At 40.4% G+C, this 24,924-nt stretch overlaps 1 protein-coding gene across 23 annotated transcripts in view; it reads right to left on the bottom strand.

Moving 5' to 3' along the window:
- Positions 1-22,675, bottom strand: part of TNRC6B (trinucleotide repeat containing adaptor 6B) — a 130,619-nt gene extending 107,944 nt beyond the window's left edge. For 5 of the 23 annotated variants that reach the window (XM_068191320.1, XM_068191326.1, XM_068191340.1 and 2 more), the window contains exons 1-3: positions 22,182-22,388; positions 9,451-9,525; positions 4,483-4,581 (exon numbers count right to left, since the gene is read on the bottom strand). In XM_068191320.1, coding sequence (XP_068047421.1) covers positions 4,483-4,581; positions 9,451-9,525; positions 22,182-22,387 — 380 coding nt within the window. In that variant the 5' untranslated portion in view covers position 22,388. The other 18 variants (XM_068191336.1, XM_068191345.1, XM_068191328.1 and 15 more) reach the window with 15 other exon arrangements.
- Between the last annotated feature and the right edge of the window lie 2,249 nt (positions 22,676-24,924).

Genomic DNA, 24,924 nt, shown 5'->3' with positions numbered 1-24,924 from the left:
TTTAAGATTCCGTTTATAAATATTAAAATACCTAACTTAACATCACCTTGTGTTCCTTTATTCTCAACATGTATGAAGGAAAAGCAAGTGTTTAGATACTTGAGTCACATACTTTTTAACCTTTTTATCATCTCTGTGTGAATGTGTCAGGATAAAAAAAAAAAAAACAAAACCAAAAAATCAAACACCACAACAAAACATAGCCAGTGCCAATGGAGTTCTGAAGAGTGATTTCAATAGAAGGCAAGTGCTAGTTCACAATTAGACACCAAGAAAAGTAAGAATTAACCAGTTTGACAACAGGCAGTTTTCAATAATGTAAGGGAAAGATTCACATTGACAGATATGAACAGTGTAGCAACTTGAAATAAAATAAGGATTAACAAGTGGCCTCAAGACAGCTATTAAATGGCACTGGACATTGAGACTGAAAAATAAGACAAGCCTCAGTGTCTGTGTCACTGGTTGAAAGAGCCAAAGTATGAAAAAGTAGCCTAATTCCTGGCCTACCGATTCAGTTCAATAATTATTTCTACAAATGCTGATGAAACTTTGAATAAAATTACATTTACCTAACACCATAAAATACAGAATCTTCCTCACCCCTTTTCCTGTTCCTATTAGGAATTGAGTGTTATTAGACATCCTGTGCAGTCATATTTTTCATCAAAATTTTGTGTACCTAGATTTTCAGGATACAAAACATTAAAATGGCAGAACTATATATTTTTTCCTCCTTTCCCTTCTACAACACTGAACCAAAACCACGATTCATAAATACCTTTCTGTAAATTACTTTTGTCAAAGTCCCTCACTCCCTCTGAATAAATGGGCTTTTCCTTTGAGACATGAAGGAACAACTAGGAGGAGAGTGGGAAATTCTACATTTAACATGAGCATTTTAATTGCATTTTTTGATAAAGAAGTTTTCTGCATAAGCTCAAAATTCCTGCCAACATTGAAAGAAATCTAAAAGTACTTCAAATCAGGCATAAAATTTTAGCCTCCTCCTGCAATATTTTACAGCAAAGGAACAACTACGAAACCAAGTTTAAGTATTGCCTGTGCAATAATCCTTAACGGATGGATCAAACCAGTTGAAATCAGTCACAAACAAGAAGTTCAGCGCTTGTTGATATCAGGGTAGCAAGGCTGTTAATGGAAAAAGCCCAGTAAGTGTTAGTAGCTAATTAGCCACCACAAAATATATTTAAAAATTAAAGTCATAATCCAAATAATAGAAAAGGGGAAAGGTTCCAAGCAGAAACACTGGTTTTCTTTTCCTCTTGTTGCAATGGAGAGGTAGCAGAAGATTTCACTTTGGTATCAGGGAACCAGAATGACACAGTGCTTCCTGCCTCCCACTGGCAGCTCCAGCAAACATGACTGGGGAGAACACCATAAGGGTCTTGCTTGGATTCCCAGTTCTGAAGAGATGAGTCCGACAAAATTCCCTTGATTGTACCCCACTGGTGAGCCTTTACAACCTCAAGGTGGTATTCAAAGCTTGGACTCACTGATCTTGGAGGTCTCTTCCAACTTTAACAATTCTATGATTCTTTTCTTTTTTTATTTTTTGAAAGGAAGAAAAGAGACCCTGAAAAGCCAGAAACCAGACAGCCCACCCCAAACTATTCTAAAAAGTGAAAGGATACTTCACTGTATGATACTTAATAGAAGGTCACTTGGATAAAATAGACCGGATATTATTATCAAATAAAACTTTCACATCTGCCAAAACTAAATTAATTTTTAAAATCCATATGCTCATGTGAAATAACTGACTTCTGCACAGGTTGCTTCCTCTCTGTATAGCACTAACATTAGCTAATACTGGAATCAAGAGCATGCAATTGTCAGGTGCCAGCCGTTTTTACCATGTTGAGGCCATTTTAAAGAAAGTGTATGCAAAATTGAGAACATGAGCACAACTCAACAACCACAATATTAAAAAATTAAATTACTAATTAAATAAAAATGTATACATTAACAGCAGTGGTAGAAATAAACACTAAAGTGGGAATAAGTCCATCAATAACCATCCTTAAGCTTAATTTCCAATGAGTTGCCACTGAGTTTGCCACTCATTTCAAGAGCTTTACAACTGTCTCACCACATTGTTAGGAGTCAAGCAAGAAGATCATTATTCATGATGTCTGACTGCAGGGCTTAAATTTTCTGATCATACCTTACATAGAGTTAATTAGTTTGAAGGCCATAAATATTTAGGCTTTAAAATTACTTACTCGGCTCTACATAAGGCATAATATAATTTTTTTTTTCAAAACCAGGGGAAATCTCCTTTTATCTTCAAGTCTTGATCAGCATGTCTCAAAATATTATACAGTCTAGGATACCAGAAAATCAGACTAATCTGAGTTATAGAACCAAACCAGTTCACAAGCATACAGCATGACATATCATTTGTTTTCCACTCTGTGTTAGAATCTTCATGTAAAGCTTTTTAGGTTATTTTCAGGCTGGTACGACAAAAAAAATTAATTCTTGCAGAATCCAAATCTTTATATCCTTATATTCATGGTATCTCCACAGAAGATGATTTTGCTCTCCTCTCTTTCAGAATACTTCATTCAAGTATACTTCATGTCTTCTGCCTGAAAATTTGGGAGTGGGTGGGGAGGGATGGGAAAAGTCAAAAAGCTGGACTACATTACTGAATATCTAATAAAGGTATTTCATAGGAAAATGTATCTTTATGAAAATGGGTCACTGGATCATGTAAACATTTTTAAATTGAGGGAATCATTTCAATTATACTAGACAACATGGTGAAATATATTTTGCCTAAAGTTTTCTAGGACAAATCTTCAACTCTTATAGTTACAAAACTCTCCTGAGACAAGGAAAGAGAGGATAGTCATTTACAGATTGAAGAAACACTGAAAAACAGACTTCAGTGAGTAGTCCTGCACATCACAGAATGGGGAGAAGGACTAGATGTAGTCATGACTTTTTTGGTTAATATACACTGATCCTATATAGTCCTTTATTAATAACACTAAGTACCAGATGCACAATTCCTGATCTCCCACATTCTCTAATTGTTTCAAACCAATACTTCATACACATTTAGGTATTCAAAGTCAGTATAAAGAATTTGGTTTTAAATTTAAGCTCATTCTATATTTGGAGCAGATATACAGTCTTCACCATTATATCCAGAATTAAGTATGCCAAAGAAAAGCATACCCTTCACTGGAGGAAAAGACAGTTACTTCAATCTACTTCCTGCCACACAGGCAAAAACAAAAGAAAGCTGTATATCCATAAATATACACACAGGCACCTGTTTGTATACACCTAAATGTGTGTTCACACACACACACACAGATCCTCTCTGTGTGGTGAAGACACCAATGACTGTGCTATAATCAGTAATTAATTGCATCGTGATGTCTCTTCACTCATGTTTATTCCCCACTGAAACCTGTAATCTCGTCCTTGTCAAAAGATGCATTCAATAGCCTGGATTGGTGCAAGTACATCCACTGATATGTTCTCATTTTTCAGCTCCTAATCTACAGCCAACCTTCCTTCAAAGCTATTTAAAATTAACACAACTCCTAAAGTACCTGCAGCACAATTGCCAAATCCTTTCTCTAATAATTACTTACTTCCTAACTTGGTGCTTACAGCTAAAGAAATGTTTTTTCTTAGATATTAAAACAATGAAAACATCTCTCCAAAGGTCTACCTAGGAAACAGATTTTAACTTTAGTCTTCCATTTTTTAATTTCTCAGTCTCTCTCTTACACAAAGCTACAAGCAAACTAACAATGATTCAGATTTTTGTGAAATGTAGGGAGCATGTTTTAAACACAGATCAGTTACAAAGCTGACACTAACTCATTGAGCAGTCAGGACTATAAACTGTATTTATAAACCTTCAGAAGAGTATGACAATGACTATGTCATTATGAAAGCCAAAGTAATTCACATCTTAACATTTGCATCTTCAGGAAGAAGGCAAAAAGCAGGACACAGCATTGTGTTCAACAGACCACTTCACATGCTCCTGTCCCAACAAGGTATGCTGAGAATCAGAGGTGTCTTTAAAAACAACACACAATCCAGTCTCACAACACAGCACACGCTGGCAAGTACAGGGAAACAAGAAGCAGCCACCTTCAATATAGGTCAGTCAGCAATCCACAGACACCAACACCTGCACCCAAGGGCCCACATGTCTAATTCTTTCAGTTGCTTCAGAGGGTGGGTGGGTAGGAAAGAAAGTCCTTCCAGTTATCACAAATTAAATACAATCAGGGTTAGTATCTTTTTACAAGTTTTCTCTTTCCTTCCTGGAATTTTTGTAAGTATCTCCATGACAATAAATAATAAGCATCTACATGAAGGTATTTATTAAAAATACCACCACCAGTCAATGTTCATTCCATGTACTCCCCTGCCCCCATTTCAGCCAAACAAGCTCCTCTTCCTCCAAAACACAGTGGCATTTACCTCACTGACCTTGGGACTGCCTTCCTCCAGTATTTCTCCCTCATCAGTTTGCATGGGAACAGGATCTGTGCAAAGCTCTGCAGAAATGCAAAATACTGCCTAAAAGATAAACAACAAAGATATATTTTAAAAACAATTCTTTTTCTGCCTTTAACAATGTTATGTGAGATTGCAGTGCACATGAACAACAATTCTAGGCTATGACCTTTAATGATGCCATTCTGCACATATTTGCTGAAATAATGTTTTACACAAACAAGAACTGTTATTCAGGATAAGACAAAACTATTTAATTAAAAGAAAAAAATCCACTTAACAGGAATATACTTTCTTTATAACTTTAAAGTGTCATTGCTGAGTATTTAATGCAGTCACTGCTTTTACTCGTTAAAGTCACAGTCAGCAAGGAACAATCACACAGACCAGAGCTGAGCAATTTTTTCTTACCAGGAAATAGCTTTTGTGCAAATATAAGCCTTAAAGGCACAGCTTAAAGCCAATCTAAACGTTATTAGTTTGAAAAATTGTTAAGACTTCCAGTGATCTCACAGTACCTCTGAAGTCTTACTCTCAGGATTTTTTCCTTGACTTCATTTTAAGAATAAGCACATTCTAGAATCTAAATGGTTCAGGGAACAGATAGTGTTATTCACCTTCAGGTTGGCATTTCCAATTTAACCCAGGTCAAATGATCCCAGTGTTTCCAATATTCAACACTACTAGGTAATCTATTTTCAAGTTTGTTTGACAGTATCAGTGCAGTTCCAACTGAACAAAATCTGCACCCCAAACTCCAGTCTGCAAATTGTAAACTAACTTATGGAAGGATGCAATACAATTAGGGAGACTTTGGTGTTTAAGATTAGAATGTCTTCTACTCCAGAGGATGAGGCATCTTTCAGGGGTAATGGATCAAATTAATCAATTTAAGAGATCAAATGCACCAGCATAAATTCAGGAGGAATCTCTCACACTTAAAATGCAAGATGTAAGCCATGATCAGATCTCTAACATTCCAGGTATATGGAAAGTAAGGGCTCACACTGAGTACACCGAATTAAGAATTCTCTTAAAGTCAAGAGCTGTTAGCCTTTAACAGTTGTCCCTCTCAAGATTATGTAACTCTTCAGCTGCACCAGCATTTAACATCCATTTCAAGTCTCTCTACTTCTGCACCTCGGCTACAGAACTGCAGACTGTCATCTTCACAGCAGCAATTCCAAGCCTGGAAACTGACAACAGAAAGCTTCTAAATGATGCACCTCCTTCACTTCATTGCTAATGCCTGTTCAGAGCGTAAGGTGTCCGCACTCCAGTCTCCTCTGTTATGTTGCACATAGGTAAAACAACATCTTTTTGTTGACTCAAGAAGTGAAGAACACGTTCTACAAATATTAAGGGCCTGAAGCTACAAAATGTTACATACAACTTAATAAATCTTACAGCCAACAAGCTGTTACATTCAGTAATATCATACACTCTAGTGCAAGACACAAGAGTTGTAAAGACTCAGAGCATAGTAATTTCCTTTTCTGGGAAAAGAAGGAATGAGAAGAAAAGCAAACGCTTACCCAAATCCTCACTTAAACATTCTGCCTTCAGCACTTAATCAAAAATCAGAAGTATCAAATGCTAAGAATAACATCTATGCCAAGATCTTCCTGCCTATAACAAATGTTTCTAGCTTTTTGTTCTGCACCCACAGTGGAGGAGGCCAGGCTGGGCAGTCCCTGTCCATGGTACTTCTTTGCCATGCTCAGTTTCTGAAACCCACTCCAGAACTTCCAAAGCTAGGAGTTATGGAGCATGATTTTGCAGTATCAGAATCAAGTCATTGGGAAGCTCCTCAGATTTTTGTTAGACAGATAGTCTGATGTCTAACAGCCAAAACAGCTTTTGCCAGAAGGATTCCTGTGGCACTCACCTGGCCTCGAAGTCAGAGAAATAAGCAAAAATGAACTTGAGCTACAGAAGCATTAAAAAAAGCTTACATATAAAACAAGACCAGAAAGGTCAGACCAAGAGCACCGCAAGGGGAAGTCCCTTTTCATTCAGAGTGCTGGAAGAACTGAAACATAAGCCTTTGAAAAACTGACGTGTTTTATCTTCTGAGATCCCTCACTACCAGAGGAATTGGCAGTATTTGAGTCCAGTTTTTATATACTACTCTTGGAAGAAGACAAAAAAAACCCCACCAACCAGTGCATCTCAAAGGAGGAAAGGTCAGCAGAACTAGGAAATTTAAAAAAAATTGAAAGGCGACAAGAACAAAGAAAAGCAAGCTCTTCCACAGACAACAGATTAAATACATTGGAACTATCCAGAAGTCAGAGATTAGAGTAGGAAATCGAATGAATAAACTCTCTTCCTTCTTCATTGCATTTTCTTTTTTTTAGAATTCCTATTTTCTCTCTCAATTTATCCCACAATTAATGTTTTATTTCCTTTAACATTTTAAGAAAACATAATATGTCATACAATACTTAGAGTGAACTCACTCACATGGGATGGTAAAAAGGTACAAGTTCTAAAAGGCTCAGTAATTTACTAGAAAACTTCACAAGGGAAAAAGAAAATCCATCAACAAAAATTTTTAGCTGGTACAGGAAAATCCTAAGCCACAGACGACAAAAGGTGTTGCAAGAGGAAGTTTTGCTGAACACTGTCCTTCTGTTGTTTGGTTTGGGCTTTTTTTATACTTTATTGCATTTGCATCTGGGTTCTTTCAGGAGACCAAACATCTTGCAATAAACTATGAGCCCACAATAATTTTTATGTTCTTTTGCATACATGAATCATTGATTCCCTTAGCCACTGGCAGAAGCATGCTGCACTGCAAGTTTATTTATTGCCAAAAGGAGACATTTCAAGATTTCCGAATCCATGGGACACTACCTCTGTGGCAGACTTTTGCAGCAGTCATTTACAGCTGAGGGTGACTTCTTAGCCAACAGAGACTGCTTATTGCCAGCACATGAAGAAATAACATAATTATTCCATGTTTCAGACATCATCTCTTCAGCTCACCAGCTTCTGACCAGAGTCCTGAAGGTGACACACAAGGTCATTTATTTTATACATGGAGGATGGATGGAAAGTAAGAATTTGTACTAGCATCCTATAGGATCAGGAAAATGCCAAAAGCCTAAAGGCATTTTTTTACTTATATTCAATACTTAATGTGGTATGTCAGGTTCCCAGGTGATAAAAAGGAAGTTTATAGACAGCCCATTTAGATTTTCAGACCCAACACCTATCAAGAAAGTCACTCATGGAAAAGGTCAAAAATAAGATAACCCTCTTCCACCCTTGCACATATCCACCCAAACTACCTGAAATGTAACTGAAATCCTTCAATTTTTTTTCACCTGATATCCTTCAGAAAAAACTGGAGTAAAGTAACAACAAGGAAGGCCTGACAAATAGCAATGCACTGGTGTGCCCATATATGATGTAGCAAATGCACGTCTAAACTTAGGAACAACTTTAACTCTTTAAAATGTAATACAGTGATGAGAATCTGTTCTCAAAGGTAAAAGCATTTATTAATATGAACCAGCTGGATTTCCAACTTTAATGCCTACTACAATACCGTCCTGCCATTAAACAGTATGGTTTTGGGACAATCCTGTTTGATATTTAGTCTTATTTTTGCTTCGTGTCTTTCTGCATCAAAGATATACTCATTTTGTTTACTTGGATCAGCATGACGGATGCAGCTAGCAGCACTCAGTGTAAGCAGAACAGTGCAGTGTCTTTATGGATACCATCTCTGCACTACTGCATTCTAACACACTCTGCAAGCAAAGCCTAAACAAAATTTCCATATACTTATAAATCCCTGAAAGTCAATACCAGTGAACAAGGCACTTCTTCTAGGCCTAATTTTTCCCCCTACATAGGCAGGTCCAGCATGGAGAAATATACGGTCCTCAATAGCAAGAGAGAGCTGGAATTCCAATGATTTCAAAGTTGGTTTGATCAAACAGGCATCACTGGGACTAAGCACCTTGTCTAATTCAAGGGTCTTTTTTGCAGCAACACTTTTCTTTTTAGATTGGCAGCAGGAATCAAATATGGACTAAAGAGAAAATCTGTTCTTCATCTGATAACGAAGAAAAAACCTACTTCAAGCTTCTAAAGAGCAGCTGTGAGAGAAGCATTTATTAATGTACAACCAATCATGATTCCTGTGAATTCCCAAGTCTAAATTGGATATGGCCCACTAGAAACCCCCTGAAGGACAGTAAAGCTGCACCAAATGTAACCATTACAGACATTAAGCAAAAATTGAAGGTAGGTCCCAAACTCTCTCACAAAGCAAAACAGGCCCACAAGTGCTCTTCCAAGGCAGTGATCTCATATACATGGCATACTTGAAACAAGAGCAGTTAGAACAAGGCACTACTTGACCAAACAGTGTCTTAAATGAGACTGCGCTTATTTGACGCATCATCACTGTCACCAGCCTCTAGGTACAGACAAAATATTCATTTTTAACACACCATCCAGCCATGCTGTATTTAACTGCTAAAGCATTGTATTACATTGAGTCTGTTAAAAATGTACAAAAGCATAAAATTTAACATACAGAAGAAGAACAGAGCATTTTTGTCACTTTAAATGCAAGTTGCTCTGAAAGCAAGAGCATTCAGAAAATAAAAAAAACCTTGACTATAACTTTATTGCTTTTAGGAAATAATCACCAATTTCAGTAACTTGAAAAATCTCAACATAAATTAACTAATTTTTATAGAAAATGATACATTATACTTATCAACTTCAGCTTACAGAAACAAATCACATCAGGCAATAACATAAAGTTCACATGCAAACCCACAGGAAATAACACATTAGAAAGCACATTAATACAGATCTACATCCTACAGTATCCTAAGAACCAGCATTGGCTATTCTTCTCACCTCCAACTTTCAAGATCACAATACTGAGCTTTGGTTGATTTTTACCTTTGACAGTTTCCAAGGGCTGCCAAAGCCCACAAGGATCCGTCCTGGCTACATTCAGTGCAAAAACAAAACCCTGAAAGGAGACAAAAAAAACCAGTTATAACATCAACCAACTGTGGTCATTAGTAAATTAAGGATAAATATAAAAACAAAACGCAGCTGCCTCCAAAGCACAGCAAACCTAGGTGCACAGAAGTGAAAGGAACAGGCTGCCATCAGGAAAGTATTTTCTTAAAATTCTCCCCACAACCTCCCATCCAAATCTGGAAAAACAGTAAACACTGGTAGCATGTGTGAGAGAATCTCCTACTGACTATGAGATACAACAGAACAGTAGGAGGCTCTAGAAACAATTTCTATTCACAACTGGGAAAAACATGGGGTGAAACTGTACAGGAACTTGTAACAGTACAGTTGTGAACTGTACAGCAACCGAGAGAACACACACAAGTGCCCTTCCTTGCACCCAAGGGAAGAGATTGTGTAATCCTACAATAACTCCTGAATATTAAATATTATGTGTAAAAATAAACCCCATACCTACCAATTGTCAGGTATTCAATCCTATTTTGAAAGAGTAACATAGCAGCCTTGCCATGGCTTACAATCATGTCCATTTCAAATCATACATAATCTGTCTAAACCACAGCTAGTATTAAATACTTCAGTTTTGGTTTTGCAAAACATAACCAACTTCCAGGAATTAAAAGCAGTCCAGAACCATCAGCTTACCACTATACATCCAACTTAACATCACTAAAATCTAAATTATTCCAGTTGCCATTATTCAGGTTTGTTGTAAGGTATATGAACAAGAAACACTCTTCTAAATTCACTGCATCTTTTTTTTTTTTTTTTTTTTTTACTACTCCTTAATGCACAGCAATTTTTAGGAACAAAGCATTCCTGTCATTGGACTAACTGCCATATACTGAGTATTTTTTTCCTGATCTTCTAGCATTAACTAAGAGCTGTCTGGGAATGATTTCCATTCAAACAATTTCTGACTAGAAAATACATTTGGTGATAAAATGGAGTCTTACCTGCCACTGTGGTTTACCTGTCCCTTTGCTTAGTGACTAAATGTTTTACAGACACAAATTTTGAACTTGGTTCTGATTTATGCCCTGGGGTGATTCTGATAGAGCAACCAAGAGCACACTCTGCTCAAAAGGCCTCAAGCTGTCTTAAAACATCATCTTACAAAAATCAGCTGCTGACGTAAATAAACAAAAACATCACATACTCAATTAGGATATGAGAAGTTGGCTTTAAGTCATTCAGAACTTCAAAGCAACATAGAAATAGTACATGGTTTTTCATCTACAGCACAGCAGCAGTGTAAGTCATGATTTACTACAAAAATTACCCAGGACAACCCAGGTCTCACTGTGTTGGTAATTCTCCACTTCACTTTTCAAGGCTGAAGATGGAAACATAACTTGTAAGCAAATAATTTGGTAGGAGAGATATTTCCTGGTGTTTGAGAAGAGGATTTGCAACCTCATTATTTCACATGGTTTAGAACAATCTCTTTGCATTACTTAGGTGGAAGGAAATCCAGGAAGGATTAGTACTTCAAGGAAAAACGAACTAAAGATATCTCTCTAAACAAAACAGCTGGGAAGAATGGGAAAAGGCAGAAATCCTCAATCTCTCATGGAAAAAAAAAATCCAGAGGAATATTCAGGAAGGGCAGTCACATATCCCACAAAATCACTGTGGTGTTCTAAAGCAAAACATGACATGAGAAAGGGTGTCCATTATGTTTAATTTAGCGCTGGCTGCACAACTTCATACTTTGTTCTGTATTCAGTTCTTTGCACTGATGTTTTTGGTAACATATGGGAAATGTTTCAGCCGTTCATGTAAGTATGACACAAGTACTTTTAACAAGATAAATAGCTGTAACTTGGAATAGATATCATATACATTACTCTGTACTGCTCTTCTAAAGTAACATGAGAACAGAAGGACCAAAAAGAAGTTAAAGACAACCTACATGAACAAAACACAAGTCTCACTTCACAGCACATAGGTCTTTTTACATGAACAACTCAAATACAAACCATTTCATAAAACAGAGTGCTCCTGAAGATGTTAGGGGGTTTAAAATGGACAACTACACAACATGATTTGCTCAAGAAAATCCAATCATTAACGAAATTGTGGTTTTTTTCTCATTAAAGAATGTCATACTTTTTGATTCATCGTTAAGGGAGACATGCGAAACATGCGAAGGGATACTTCTCAAATGGTCCTAAATCAGACTTGCAGTTTAGAAAATCCTGGCTCTAGCCTTTGAGTCTAAAGACAGTCTTGAAACATAAGAACAGAATACTTCATCATCATCTTCCCAGTGTTCCAAACCATTTATGTAAACAATATTTAGGGTGCTAAATGTTTCTCCTCCCAGTAAAGGAAAAGTAAACTGAAAAGCTTATTTTAAAAAATGCTTTGCTTATACATTTTGCCACCTTCTACTGTACAAAGCAGCACAAACCCCACTTCTTTTCTGCTCATACCGATTAAGCTAAAGAATCCATTAAAGGTTACAGTGAACATAAAAGGTATTTGTCCTCACTTTGCTACAGCAACCTACTGTACACTACATAACACTACACATCACTTCTCAACTGTAATCAAGATTACATCCCAACTATAATCAGCAAAAGGCTGCAAAGTGGTTAAGTTTTCCAAAGTCCTTTGTGCTTTGTTCCACCCTGTATTTTCACTGTGACTGAAGCATATATACACACACATTTATGTACATATACACAGACATGTGTGTAGATACAATATATGCATGTAAAATAACACCCTCAAAATTATTTCTACTTTTTCTCTTCAAGACCTTCAACACTCTACACCACAACGTTTATGGAAACTATCAAAATGAGGTTGTTTGGAGTAGTGGATCTTAACTGACTGACAGCATCTTCTGGACAGCCAGCATCACAGTAAGAGTTATAGTAATACCTAGAGCAGCAAGGAATTAAAACATAGTGAGTTGAGAATACCAGCTGCTTTTTACACTCCACATCAAAGTTTAACCCACTCAAGAGATTTGTTTTGCAAAGTTGAAAACAAACTATCATTTAAAAAAAATTATCTTTTCAATTGTTCATATCTGGGTCTATTAGGTCTTGCAAATTATCAGTTTTCAGGCACAGAAAAGGACTACTCACAATGCAAACGCTGCCATTACTTGTTAACAGTAGCAATGCCGGGAATCCCAATGGCACAAAAGCAGTCATTACCATAAGTATCACAACTATCATGGCGTTGAATGCCCCAGTGGCAAAAATGGCCCGCAATCAACATGCTCAAAATGCCAGCAATCCCTGTATACCAGCATTCCCAAGGATTCAGCACTGCTGGAGCTACACAAGTGCAACCAAGCCTTTATTTCAGGGCATTTGCAAAGCGACCAAGTCTTCAGAATACGGAGGGCCATAGTTTTCTAAGGAGAGGTGAAGAGTGGATGTTATACTAGACCAGAAACATGAAGCATTTTTCTCCACCTCAAGCAAAACGTTGTGATGAGTGAGAAGCCTGCTTCTCAACAGCTCAACTTTAAACCTGAAAGCTATAAATAACTCCTTTACTGCTGATAATCCCAACAGAATCATCCTGTCAGATTATTCTTACCACTAAAGTCAACTCAATATCGAAGGTTTCCTTTCGAACCACCAGTAGCACTCATCAAGTCCCATCCAGCAGTATGTTTATCAAACCCAGCAGCAGTAACTAAATTAAAACTGATAAGGTGGTAAGCAGCCGTGTGCAGGGGAAAGGGGGAACGCTGCTTATTCACTGACAGCAGCAATTACAAGAGCTAAAGACAACATTACTAAAAATCATTCACATGCAGGACAGGATTGGAAGATACCCTGCCCTTCAAACTATCTAGTTCTTCCAATCTTCCTGTATTTCATTGGAAGAGTATCAAAGTTTCCTGTGTTAAACTATCCTTTTGCTTTGTTTGCTTTTACAGTAAGAGCTGCGTTGTTAAGGAATTCACAGTGGCATGGCAATACTGGTGCTAAGTGCTCCAGCAGCCATGAAGGCAGACAAGCATCCCCTGCTGCCCGAGAAAGGCTCTAGGTCGGGGCACTGCACCCTGTAATGCAGCCTCGGCAGAAGATTATGACCAGGCTGAGGCAGGACACGGCCGGGAGGAAGGCCAGGGGAGTGTGACAAGAGAATGAAGCTTAAATCACAGTCTGCTTTTTCTGATTTTTAAAATTACGTTCAGCTTACACCCTGAAATTTTCCAAAATAATGTTCCATATTTATCTCACTTCTAATGATTAATACAGAGAGGTTGCCTTATACAAGGACGTTTTAACTTCTCACTAACATGATTATACATGCAGAGAAGTCCAAGATCTTAGCACTATTATTGTCAAAGAAAACAAATGCTGAGTTGTTAAGCAAATAATCCTAAACTATAATTGCAAACCAACTTTGAACGTAACCAGCTGCCAAACAGAACTTCATCAATATTTATAGCATGACATCAGTCTGAATTGTACTTTTCAGCTATTTCAGCACCTAAGAAAGGAACAGGAAGCTAATTTTCAAGAATCTGTTTTATATTCAACAAAGCTTTTTCTTCAAATAAATGAGGCAACACACTCATTTTTATGGCTAATTTATAAATTTAAAAACACAATGCAAACTATTACTGATACAATGCTAGTCCTCAACACTGCAATCTTTGCTGAACATGTTTAGTTAGTACTACTGAATTTGGAACTATGTGCAAGAAGAGCTTCAGACCTGCCCAACTATGCGTGAGGTCAGGGCCCAAATGTTCAGTCTTTTGGCATAAAAAGAGCTCTTCAACTTTCTCATCTTATTTCCTCTGAAAGTGGTATTTAAAAGAAAAGTAACCCAGTTTACTATTGCAACCAAAAACATCTGCCTTTAGGCTACTACTTGAACTACATGACAACTGATTTTCACTGTCAAGCTCTCACACCACATTTAAAAACCTAACTCTTGAAATTTGCTCCTAGTTTTGAACGTTCTTCACTTGCATGCTACTTTTTGTTCATCCTTTAATAAATTTGAAAATGCAGCAACACAAAATCTCAATTATTTTTTGCCCAAACTTTGTAAGACTAAAGTTGCTTTCAGTTTATTTACGTACCCAGCTGTGGCAGGGGTGAGATAAGCTGATATACAGTATCCATACACAAGGCAGTGCCAGTTTATCTAGTTACCTTCAACTGGTGAAAGCAACATTATCCAGCAGTGGTTAAGTACAAGGTTAGGGCTGGAAAGGGAAAGGACTAATTATGTCACTGTATTCTTGCCCTCAGGCCACCACAATGTGACACTGTCAGGAGCATTTTCCTTTGCTTATTAGACAATGTTAAAAAGTATTTGATGCAATGGGACTTCTAGCTGTTTTCTCCAGAGTTTAATTTAGTTTTCAATCAACAGGAAGCTCCTCTCAATAAGAATCTATTTTCCACAATACATAAATTGACAGGGAAGAGAAAGTTGGACTTTGAATATGAAAGAACCAGAGCAGTCAACTTCCAACAAATGAAAGTATTATCAGCCAGTTTTGCTGTGTCTGAGTACTCTAAAAATTAAAAAGGCCAAGCAAAGAAAATTATAGACAGCTAATCTACAACAACTATAGAGTTTTAAAAACGTGTGGAAAAGCCTAGCTCTGCAATAAAATACATCTTCCCCCTTTCAAGCACCATTTAGCAAAGCGAGTCCCATCAGAAACATAGGCAACTTCCCCTAAGCTTTTATTAAATACAGCAGAAACACTGAACACCAACTAAAATCTACACCTGTTCTTCAGGCTGCTACCACACCAGCTGCAGAAAGTAGATGAGCAGATCCTGAAGCACCCAAACATTTATCCAAGCAAAAAGCACAGCTCTAATAACAAAAACTCAATTTTAGCTTTACTATCCCACCTTGCCTTGAAGGGACAGGAAAAACCTGAGCTGAGCCTGTATGAAATCACCAAAAAGACACTTATTATGAGAGACAGGGAAATACTATAGCATTATAGGGAATAGTAAAGGCAAGATCCATTTTAAATGTGAGAATACATTTAAAATGTAAGAAAATGTTAAGTATTGACTTTTTTTTTGCAGTGTCAATGAAAAATTGTATGAATCTTAATGAACAGTCACAAATAAGCACTGTGGCTTGACTCTCATTTTTGTTCTCTTCAAAAGAAGACTCATCTGCATTTTTAATTTGCCAGAATAAGCATCTGATACAACACAACTCAAACCTGATAATGCAAAATCTCAGCCATTTGACAAACAAAAATACTAAAAATTTAACTTTAAACAAAATTTTCTCAGAATCAAAATACAAATGGAAGGATAAGAATTTAAATTACAATGGCTGTAACAGTAAAATATCCTGCATAGACACACGTAGGGGCCAAAGCGCTCTTTTTTTAGCTCCTTACTTGAAGCACTTCAGCAGAACTTAAAAAACAAACAAACAAAAACTCCAAAATAAAAGCTCCAAACATCCTTATCAGAATAAACACATTCCTAACACAGAGTGAAACTGCTATATTTACAGCAATATAAGAATGCTGTTACAATAACAATGATACATCCAGGAAAAATCTCAATACATAAAAATCCCAGAGAGGGTCACAAAGAAAGATACTAAGCCCCATAAAAGTAGCTGAAAATGCTTTAAAGCAACTATTTAGAGCAATATGTATTATGGCCGTCTCTCTTAAAGGGATTTTGGGCTGCTTCAGATCAAGGATGGATCATAATTTGTTCTGAAGTATATTTTGATCTTTGTAAGAAGCTGGGGTGAGGGGACACATTCTCTTCCTCTATCTCAGAGGCAATTTTTAAAATCAAAATACTATCCTAATGCTTTTACCCAAGTTCCTCATCATTCCTCATGCTAGCTCTACCCTCTAATACTATTAACTTATGGTTTCTCAAGTCACAGTGTGCAAGCAACAGAAACCTCAGAGGTTTGAAACAGTGTTTCATTGTAATGGTAAAGTATGTGAGTGTATAGGTGATTTAATCTTCTACAAAATCTACCTTCTGGAAAAGCTTTTAAATCACAAAGTTACTGTACTGCTGTAGAAAAAGCAGACTATACTGTCAGCTGTAATAAGAAAATAAAATGTACTCTGTGGCACTTCCATCTTCTCCAGAAAGAGATATCAGATTATTTCTAACCCAAATGTCCCAGGAGAGAGCTAAAAGGTTCTCAAATGTCCAGGAGAAGAGCTGGACAACCTGGGTCTCTTCTGCTCCTAAGACACAGAAGTTTCTAACTAGAGGACACTGACACCAAAGTGCTGAGTAATTTGTATCTCTTAGCTGTAAAGCAGTGAGACAAGAGGATCTGCTCCCATCCACAGTAGACTGGCAAGTCCCTGAAGAGTTCCTTCTATTCCCCAGAGGTGGGTTTCCTACCACTCATGTGGTACTGTCGTGAGACTAATGCAGAGAGGTCACAGGGTCAGGGAAGTTGGTAATGAGATTGCCAAGGAGCAGCCCAGCAGTTCCTTAGTTCTGACCATGTGGAGACTTATCAGACCAATCCTGAAACAAGAAGGGCAGCAAACACCTTTCCAAACATTCGGCTTCTGCATTTAAAATCCTACACTTAATTGAACTAGTGAAACTCTCTCACCAAGTCTGCTTTTGCCACGTGAACAACACATCAGAGAACTGCAGGTACAACCAGTGTTTGTGGTAAGAAAGTAAAGAGGGACTCAAGTAGGGGAAAAAAACCCTGCAACCCTAGGATACAAGATGATCAGAGGAATAGGAAGAAGCATTTCTAACAAGCAAAACAGAAGCTAGAACCTGAAAAATCTTCAAACTTACCAGAAGAAAGCCAACAGTACTTGCAAAAACTACGTTCTTTGTAGACTACTACCAAATCAAAGGACATAAATTTCTCCTGTGACAGAAAAGACTTTACTACTGAAAAACCCAATACATTACTGAAAAATTCTGCCAGGATGTTTTTCTTATAGCACTTTTTATGACACTGTCAAGAGTCATGATAAAAGTATATAAATTAAATGCAAGTAAAAACATAAATGACTTTTACTTCATTATTCATTTAGATGGATTAGAGGACTTCCCCTCATAGAAGCAACATGATATCATTGTATCACCTTTTGACTAATCCTGTCAGGCTATCTAAAATTATCAACTCTTTGTTTTGCAACTTTGCTTCTTATCCTTTCATCTGCTAATTAGCTTTCCAGCCTCCCATCTTCTGTCTAACATGGTCAAAATATACCAACTTCCAGGTTATTTCTTACACATTTATTGTGACCAGTATGCTGTAGCACGCAGCATAAGTGCTGCCTTATGATACCTCCCATTTCTCCTGACAAGCAGGATGTTGCTCCACAGACTTAAAAGCTAAACTGGCTAAGAGCTGCTTTCAGATCCATTTTACTTTTTTAAGTAGATATTTTATAAAATTTAAACAGGGTCTCAGTTGAACATCTTGCTTCCCAGATTTTCTCACAGAGGAACTATTCAGTTTTTTTCTGATCCACAGACATTAAATCAGGAAATACATGCATGATATCCAATTTCAGAACTACTAAAGCTGGCAGGGCCCAGAAACGCAATCCGTACGACTAGCTGAAACTGGAAAAGGTCATCTCCATAGCTCGCTACATTGTAAACACAGAGAACATCCAAACTCCAACCACAACCCTTAGGCTGATGAAAACTTAAAAACCTCAGAACATTCCCCTACAACATGATGCAAACCATAATAAGTGCAAAAACACCCTCTCCCTTTAACCGCTATAAGAAGGCAAAGGGAAAAAACAAATTTAACGTACTCACTGCCTACTGCTCTAAAGGAGAAAAAAATAAGTGACACCAACGCCTTGCAGCAAAGCATGTTTACTTCCCTGAAGAAATAAAAATAATGAGTAGAAGTGCAGCACAAAGAACGCATGAACAGAAGACAAATGTAAGGAAATATAAGAGTTTTATTATCCGCTGAAAGGGACAGGGAACAGCAATCAGAATATCCTGAGTACTCTCACCCCGGTCACCTCAGTCACCTCACAAGCTGAAATACCAGCAGGCAACTACTTGTCTGACAGTGACAGCTGGCCCAAGTACCAAAAAGTGCCCCTATTTTTATTAGCAGACAGTAGCCAAAAGTTTCGTTTGGATTCACAAGAAATTAACATAAATTCTTCAGTCCATATTCCACACTCTATTTACCGTCAAGAACAAGCAACCTTACCATACATGTTTTATCTGAAAATGGAGAAAGACAGTAAATGCTAAGCTAAAGAAGAATGTTAGCAAGAATACATGTATTTTTCCACCACAACTGGTCAAACTATTGGAAATGCATGTTACTGTTTGCTCAACATCTCTGTACTAGGTTCTTGCAATTAGAACTGAAGACCGACATTCCCTTGCTATTCTTTCCCTAAGACAGTGAAACATTTCATGATTAAAATTTCTGAAAATGCAAGAAACAGACCATTAAAAGCAAATCCAGAGCAAGTACATTTTATAAGCACTGAGGTAACAGAAAACTTTAGGCTTTAAAGAAAACCAGTGGTACATATGTGCTAGCATCAGGTACTTCCATCCCCGATCTATGTGTTAAACATGTTTAATTTATCCTGTGAAAATAAACAATGCCAGTTCTTCACAAAAATGCACCTACTGACCCAAATTACACACAGGTTAAGGATGAGCGACAAATAGGAACTAATGATAAAGAACTGAATAGCTGTAAGATGCTAGGTATGCTGTAAGTAGAAGTGTTGCAGATTTAGTGAATCTAATAGCAGCACTATGAGCAATGACGAAAGCCATCGCAAACAAACTGGAGAATGACTATTAGTTGTTATTACTGCACAAAGCAGACAATGTTTATGTATAAAGATTTCCAAGAAAAAAAGCACAATAATGGCAATAAGTGACTAGAACAGACTCTGCATCCAAGCATTTTGCAGAAAATGGAGAATAGAGTAACCAAACCATTAAGCAGACTATTAATAAACTCATTCAAGTCAATAACTAAGCTTCTTAGACTTATTCTATGATCTCCAGTTCATACTGCTTAATTGTAAATCCAATCTCTTCTGTGAGCAGAAATACACCAGCTTTACCAGAGGGGAAAAAAAGAGAAAAAACCACTCAAAAACCCCAGAGAACAAACCCCATTTGAACATATTTTCAAATTACTAATTTTATAGCAGTCCTTCAATTCTTTCCATCATTCTGGCTGCAGTTATTCATCCCACTGTTCTAGATGCAGCCATCCCAACATATGATTTTTATTACGCATTACTTCTGCAAAAAAAATTAATTTCTAATTTCTTACTTTCTATGATAGGAGGCAGATCTAAGGTAAAATACACTACCTCAGAGCTACATAAAATTCTCTCCTGAAGCTTCTTCTCTGAAGTCATCTTCCAACATCAAGTTTTAATGATGAAATAAGCATCCCCTAGCAAAGCCACGACACACTCTGTTTTATGGGACTAGGCAATCACACAAAGTCTGGCAGATTAAGCTTTGTCAAGACTTCTATGTCCAAACGTTTGAACTTATTATTTAAATGAAAGTGCAGATCTCTAGCTAAATTTGCAGGTATACAGAACCTGGAATAATGCATTAATACAAAAGTCTGCCTAATCAAGAGACACTGACTGGTTTATTGTAACATTTTTACTGGGACTTCCATATTACAGGATTCAGGTGACTCCCTGTAAGCATCCCAATAACATTTTGTGTATCAGCACACATACAATACAGCTTAACAAGATAAATGTCTAATGATGACCTCACTTACTCTCTACTAAGACAGATGTGCCTGTACCTTACTGCCCCAAAACCTCACAGCAGAAAACCTAACACACAGCTAACAACTCTCTGGGCTCCCTTCCCCCATCTCCAGCCTCAGCCTTCAGCAGGGCGATTTTCGATTTCTTCGCTGAGGAATTGTCTACGTACATCTGCAACTCAATAAAACTCAGGTGAAAAGTCACTCCTGCAAACCCCTCCCCCGAGATAGATCTACCCAGCAGACCCTGCACTATCCACGGCTCGTGTAGAAAAACTGGAGCTTATCTTTTAGCTCGGGGCCTTGGGTAATGCAGCAGACGAGAGCATTCACTCACGTTTCAACAGCAAGCATTCCAAAGAATTTGCACCCTTAGAAAGTCACCACAGGAGAGGAGGGCATTGCTGAGCAACTTCACTGTGGGCAAGCTAACTACACAGCTGCTTGAGCTTGTGCGCGTATTTAATAACCCTATGAACCGAAGTTATCTCCTCTACAACACTTGAAGCAGTAACTAATTTCCAAAATCCATTCATATGGATAGCGATATTACTGGAAAACACTAGGTGAAACAGACCTTTCAAATACAGAGCTGTACAACCCCCAAAGACCGACCTACTAATTTGCAGAAAAAGTCACATTTTGTAGAGGTTGTAAACGTGACGACGCTTGTACACGTCAACGACAACGTCGTACCTTTTGTAGAGGTTGTAAACTGAATTCCAGCAAGACGTGATTTAAAAATAGTAATTAATGGATTGTAAAAACAAAAAAAAAAGTTAACTTTATAAAGAGGTATTTTAACAAATGTTCATGAGGTTAGTGAAACGTTACCACAGAAAAACAAGTAGTGTTTACATCAGTAAGCATCTCTACTTCAGCTAGGAAAACACTTTGTTGAGTCTTCGGTTTATTCAACAAGCCTCAGCTGTATGCTGTAGTAGATCCTCCTACATGCACTTTCATAAAGCGGATCTGAGCTTGCAAGATACCACGCTGCAAGCAGCGCTTATCCACAGCCAGCGAAGCGTCTCCAGAAACAAACATTCCCTCATTTTGCTACAAACAGCTGGGGAAACTTTTTTCCCCCCTAGGACACACCTCTGAACACGGTCACCCTTCCCACCCACCATCACATACACACACACACAGACACACACACATTTTAACCAGCATCACGTTCCACTCATGCAGCGCGGTTTGCAGCGGTACCAACGCAGCCTCGGCTCTGTCCCCACACTACAGCACTTTTTTTCCCCATCCACCAAGGGCTCCTCGGAGTGTTTCCGCCGCGGCACCTCCTGCCCGGCCTGGGTGATCTGGCGGGAGGGCGGCTCTTCCCCGGGGCTCTGTCTGGAGCAGGAGGGGGCGGTGGGGGACACCGGGGCGCAGCCGCGGCGAGCAGCGGCCGCACGTGAGGCGAGGAGGGGGCAGCGCTCGCCCGGCTGTGCCCCGGGACAGGCGCTCGGCGGGGTCGGGGCGGGAGCAGCGGCCGCTCCGCCACCGCCGGGGCAGCGCCCTTGAGCCGCCGCCGCTCGGGGCCCCTCCCGCCGGCCCGGCCGCCCCGTCCCTCCCCCGCCCCGCGGCACCGCGGCCCGGCGCCAGAGGCCCCTCAGAGGCGGCGCGAGGGTCCGCAGGGCGGGAAGGGCTCCAGGGAGTCCCACGGCGCGAGCTGGGATGAGGAATAGGTGGGGGGCCCGTCCCGCACTTACCGCCGAGGCGCCGCCACGGTGCGCTGAGCCCCCGTTCTTCTCAGTGCCGGGGGCGGCTCCGCCCGCCCGGGAAACACGAACCCCAGGAAGCAAAAGGCGAAGAAGCTGCGAAAAGCGTACCCCTCCCCGCTCCGCCGGCGCCGCCAAAAAAACACCACCGGGGGGGTGAAAAAAAAAAAAACAAACCCAAACTTTCCTCGCCGCCGTCTCTCCCTCCCCCGAGGAGCACGAACCCAAACACACCGGGACACGCCCCCGCACCGCCCCTCGCACCGCCCATTGGACGGCGCCCCGCCGACCCCCACGCTGATTGGTCGATCTGCATGCTCGTCTTCTCCTTCCTCTCCCCTTTCCGCCCCTTCACGCTGTCGATTGGGAAGAGTCTCGGGGGTCTCTCCGCCCATTAGCCAGGACGCACGTCAATCACAGAGGAGCAGCGCCTTTCGGCCCCTTTGATTGGGTTCTCGCGTAACTGCCCGCTCACCGATTGGCTGCGTTTGCTGGCTGTCACTGGTTAGCGTTGCCCCCTTCACATCTCTCACTGGCTCCCGCCCCTTCTTCCTCTGCCAGTTGGCTGCGAGATTTGCCCCTTAAATGGGGCAGTCGCTCGCCCGCTTCGACTTGTCCCGCCCTTCCGCCCTACGGATTGGGTTGTGGGTCGCGCCCTCCAACTCCATTAGAGAAGGAATGTGCCCGTTACACCGTAACAGCGCGGAGACCCGCCCACCGAGCCGCGCTCCGCGGCGGCCTCTGGAACCCTCCTCAGCCGAGGCGAGGTTACATCAGTTTCTGCACTCATGTGCCGGCCGCACGGGCGGGGCGCCGTGACGGGCACAGGCGATAGCGCGTATGGCCGCGGCCGCTCAGTGGCGCCGCGGCACGGCACCAACGCCACACTGCCCGCCGCCCCCGGCGACATCGCCGCTTCGTCCCGCCTCTCCCCGTCCACGCGCGACAGCTATTGGCCAGGCTAGGTGTCAGTCGTGCAGCTCGCGAAGCTCATTGGCCGCTAGCCGACGCCTGCGCAGCCAATCGGCGACCGCCCCCCGATGTCACCCGCCGGATGACACAGCAACCGTGGGCTGGGGGGGGTGGGGAAAGGCAGGCCCGTGCCTGTGATTGGTTGATTTCACTGTCAATCTCCCTGGAGGGAGCAGGGTGGGCGGGGTGATGGCGCGTGCCTGCCGCGCCCCACGTGGCCCGAGCAGCTGCGCACGTGACGGGGGCCCGCGACCCGGAAAACTTGTGGAAAAGGCATTTTCGGTGACCACGGCGTCATTCCTAAACGGAATCGATACAAATACACGCTGACCTTCATTATTCGGGGAGTGGGCCGAGCCAGAAACTGCGGGGTGGGGTGGGGGGTGCTCTGCGTGAGGCTGAGGCAGGAGCGGGCCCGGGGACGCTGCCCTGGGAGCTGGTGCGAAGGCCGGGATGAGCAGCCTCAGCCCTGGACTGCAGGGCAGGTGTGGGCAGCACTGCTGGATCGCAGAATGGGACGGGTAAAATGGGAGGTACATGAGCAGGACCTGCATGGCAGAAAGGATTAGCAGAGTGGAAGAGCAGGGCCAGAGGAGCATCGAGAAATCACCGGGAGGAGTACATGGATAACAGAAGCCTGTGGAAGATAAACTGGGAGCAAGAGGTTCTCCTTGTACCTAATTTCTATGCTCAATCTCATTCTCCTTAGTCAGTATATTTGAGGGCTGCTGTTCCATTGATGAGTGTCTCTTCCTGACCTCGCCCAAGGCTTCGAGCCAGTGCAATGTTTCCATTTGATCTCCTCCAGAGAATCCTGTTACAACCTGATCAGCAGAGCCGAGCAGCAGCTGAACTCTGTGTTCAGAATTCACTCCAGGGATATGATTTTCCTGTCACCTCAGTAAACAGGTCCGTGGGTGTTTGGTGAAAACGTCCTCTTGTCTTGGAAGAGCCACAGAGCTCTTCACAGGTTAGTCAGCAGCTGCCAGCACAGCAAAGCCACGTGGGCTAGTGGCACAGACAGCAGACAAGATCCCTGCAAACTCAGGCTACACAAGTCAGTAAAGAGCAATGAATCTTTTGATGGCTTCTCCATTCAGTAATGGTTATTGATTTTTACACTGATTTGTGGGAAAAGACCCCCATTAATATGAGTAAGATTTCATACTGGATATACTCATACTTGTTACTGTGGCACTGTAAGGAATACAAAAGGCTCTGTAGAAATCCGTATGAATTAGTAATATAACTTTTGGATGCACTTTGCGTCTCTTCCTCATTGTTTATTCAGTGTTTGAGAACTGTCTGTGTCCTGTCTATCCACACGTATTTTTCATGTTGTAAGCAGAAATCACTAATACACTAAGAGTACAGGTTGCATGCTTAGGGAGAGAAAGATCTGACCAAGATGCTGACCTTGTCTTTGCCATAAGTTAAAAAAAACCAATAAAATAATTACCATCTTTAAATTCTCTTTCCCGTTATTGGTGTTCTTTTGTGAGTGTTCCTTCCCATGTTTTGCTCAGGGTTTTGGTGTGCATATGGCACATAAAGGAATATGGTTTATTTTGCATAAGCCTAGGGAAGCCTGATATTTTAATTTTGGAGGAGCAAAATATACCACTCTCCATTGTCCCTGTAGTTTCACACTACAAACAAAGTGGAACAGTAGAAAGCAAGCAGATTTTGTTGGTTTGTGTGAAGTTCTAATGAACAACTCAGGAGTTCCCACTCAGGTTCACCTGTGGATTTGGAAGGAATCACGGCTCCCAGATAGGTTCTGGTTCTCATAAAGTCCAAATGCTTAAGAACAAAATAGTTCTTCCTGGTTTTTTCATACCTCCCCACTACCGATCCTATCCAAAAATGGGACCAAGTCGGACAGTGACAGTGCATTTTTCCATCCACTGGGTGTCAGTATTACACTACCACTGTGGTGTCTTTCCAGGTACTGGGAAAG

This window comes from Anomalospiza imberbis, chromosome 5 (assembly GCF_031753505.1).
Source record: "Anomalospiza imberbis isolate Cuckoo-Finch-1a 21T00152 chromosome 5, ASM3175350v1, whole genome shotgun sequence".
Lineage (NCBI taxonomy): Eukaryota > Metazoa > Chordata > Aves > Passeriformes > Viduidae > Anomalospiza > Anomalospiza imberbis.
Note: the sequence above shows the minus strand (reverse complement) of the source record. Positions and strands in the feature narration are given on the sequence as shown.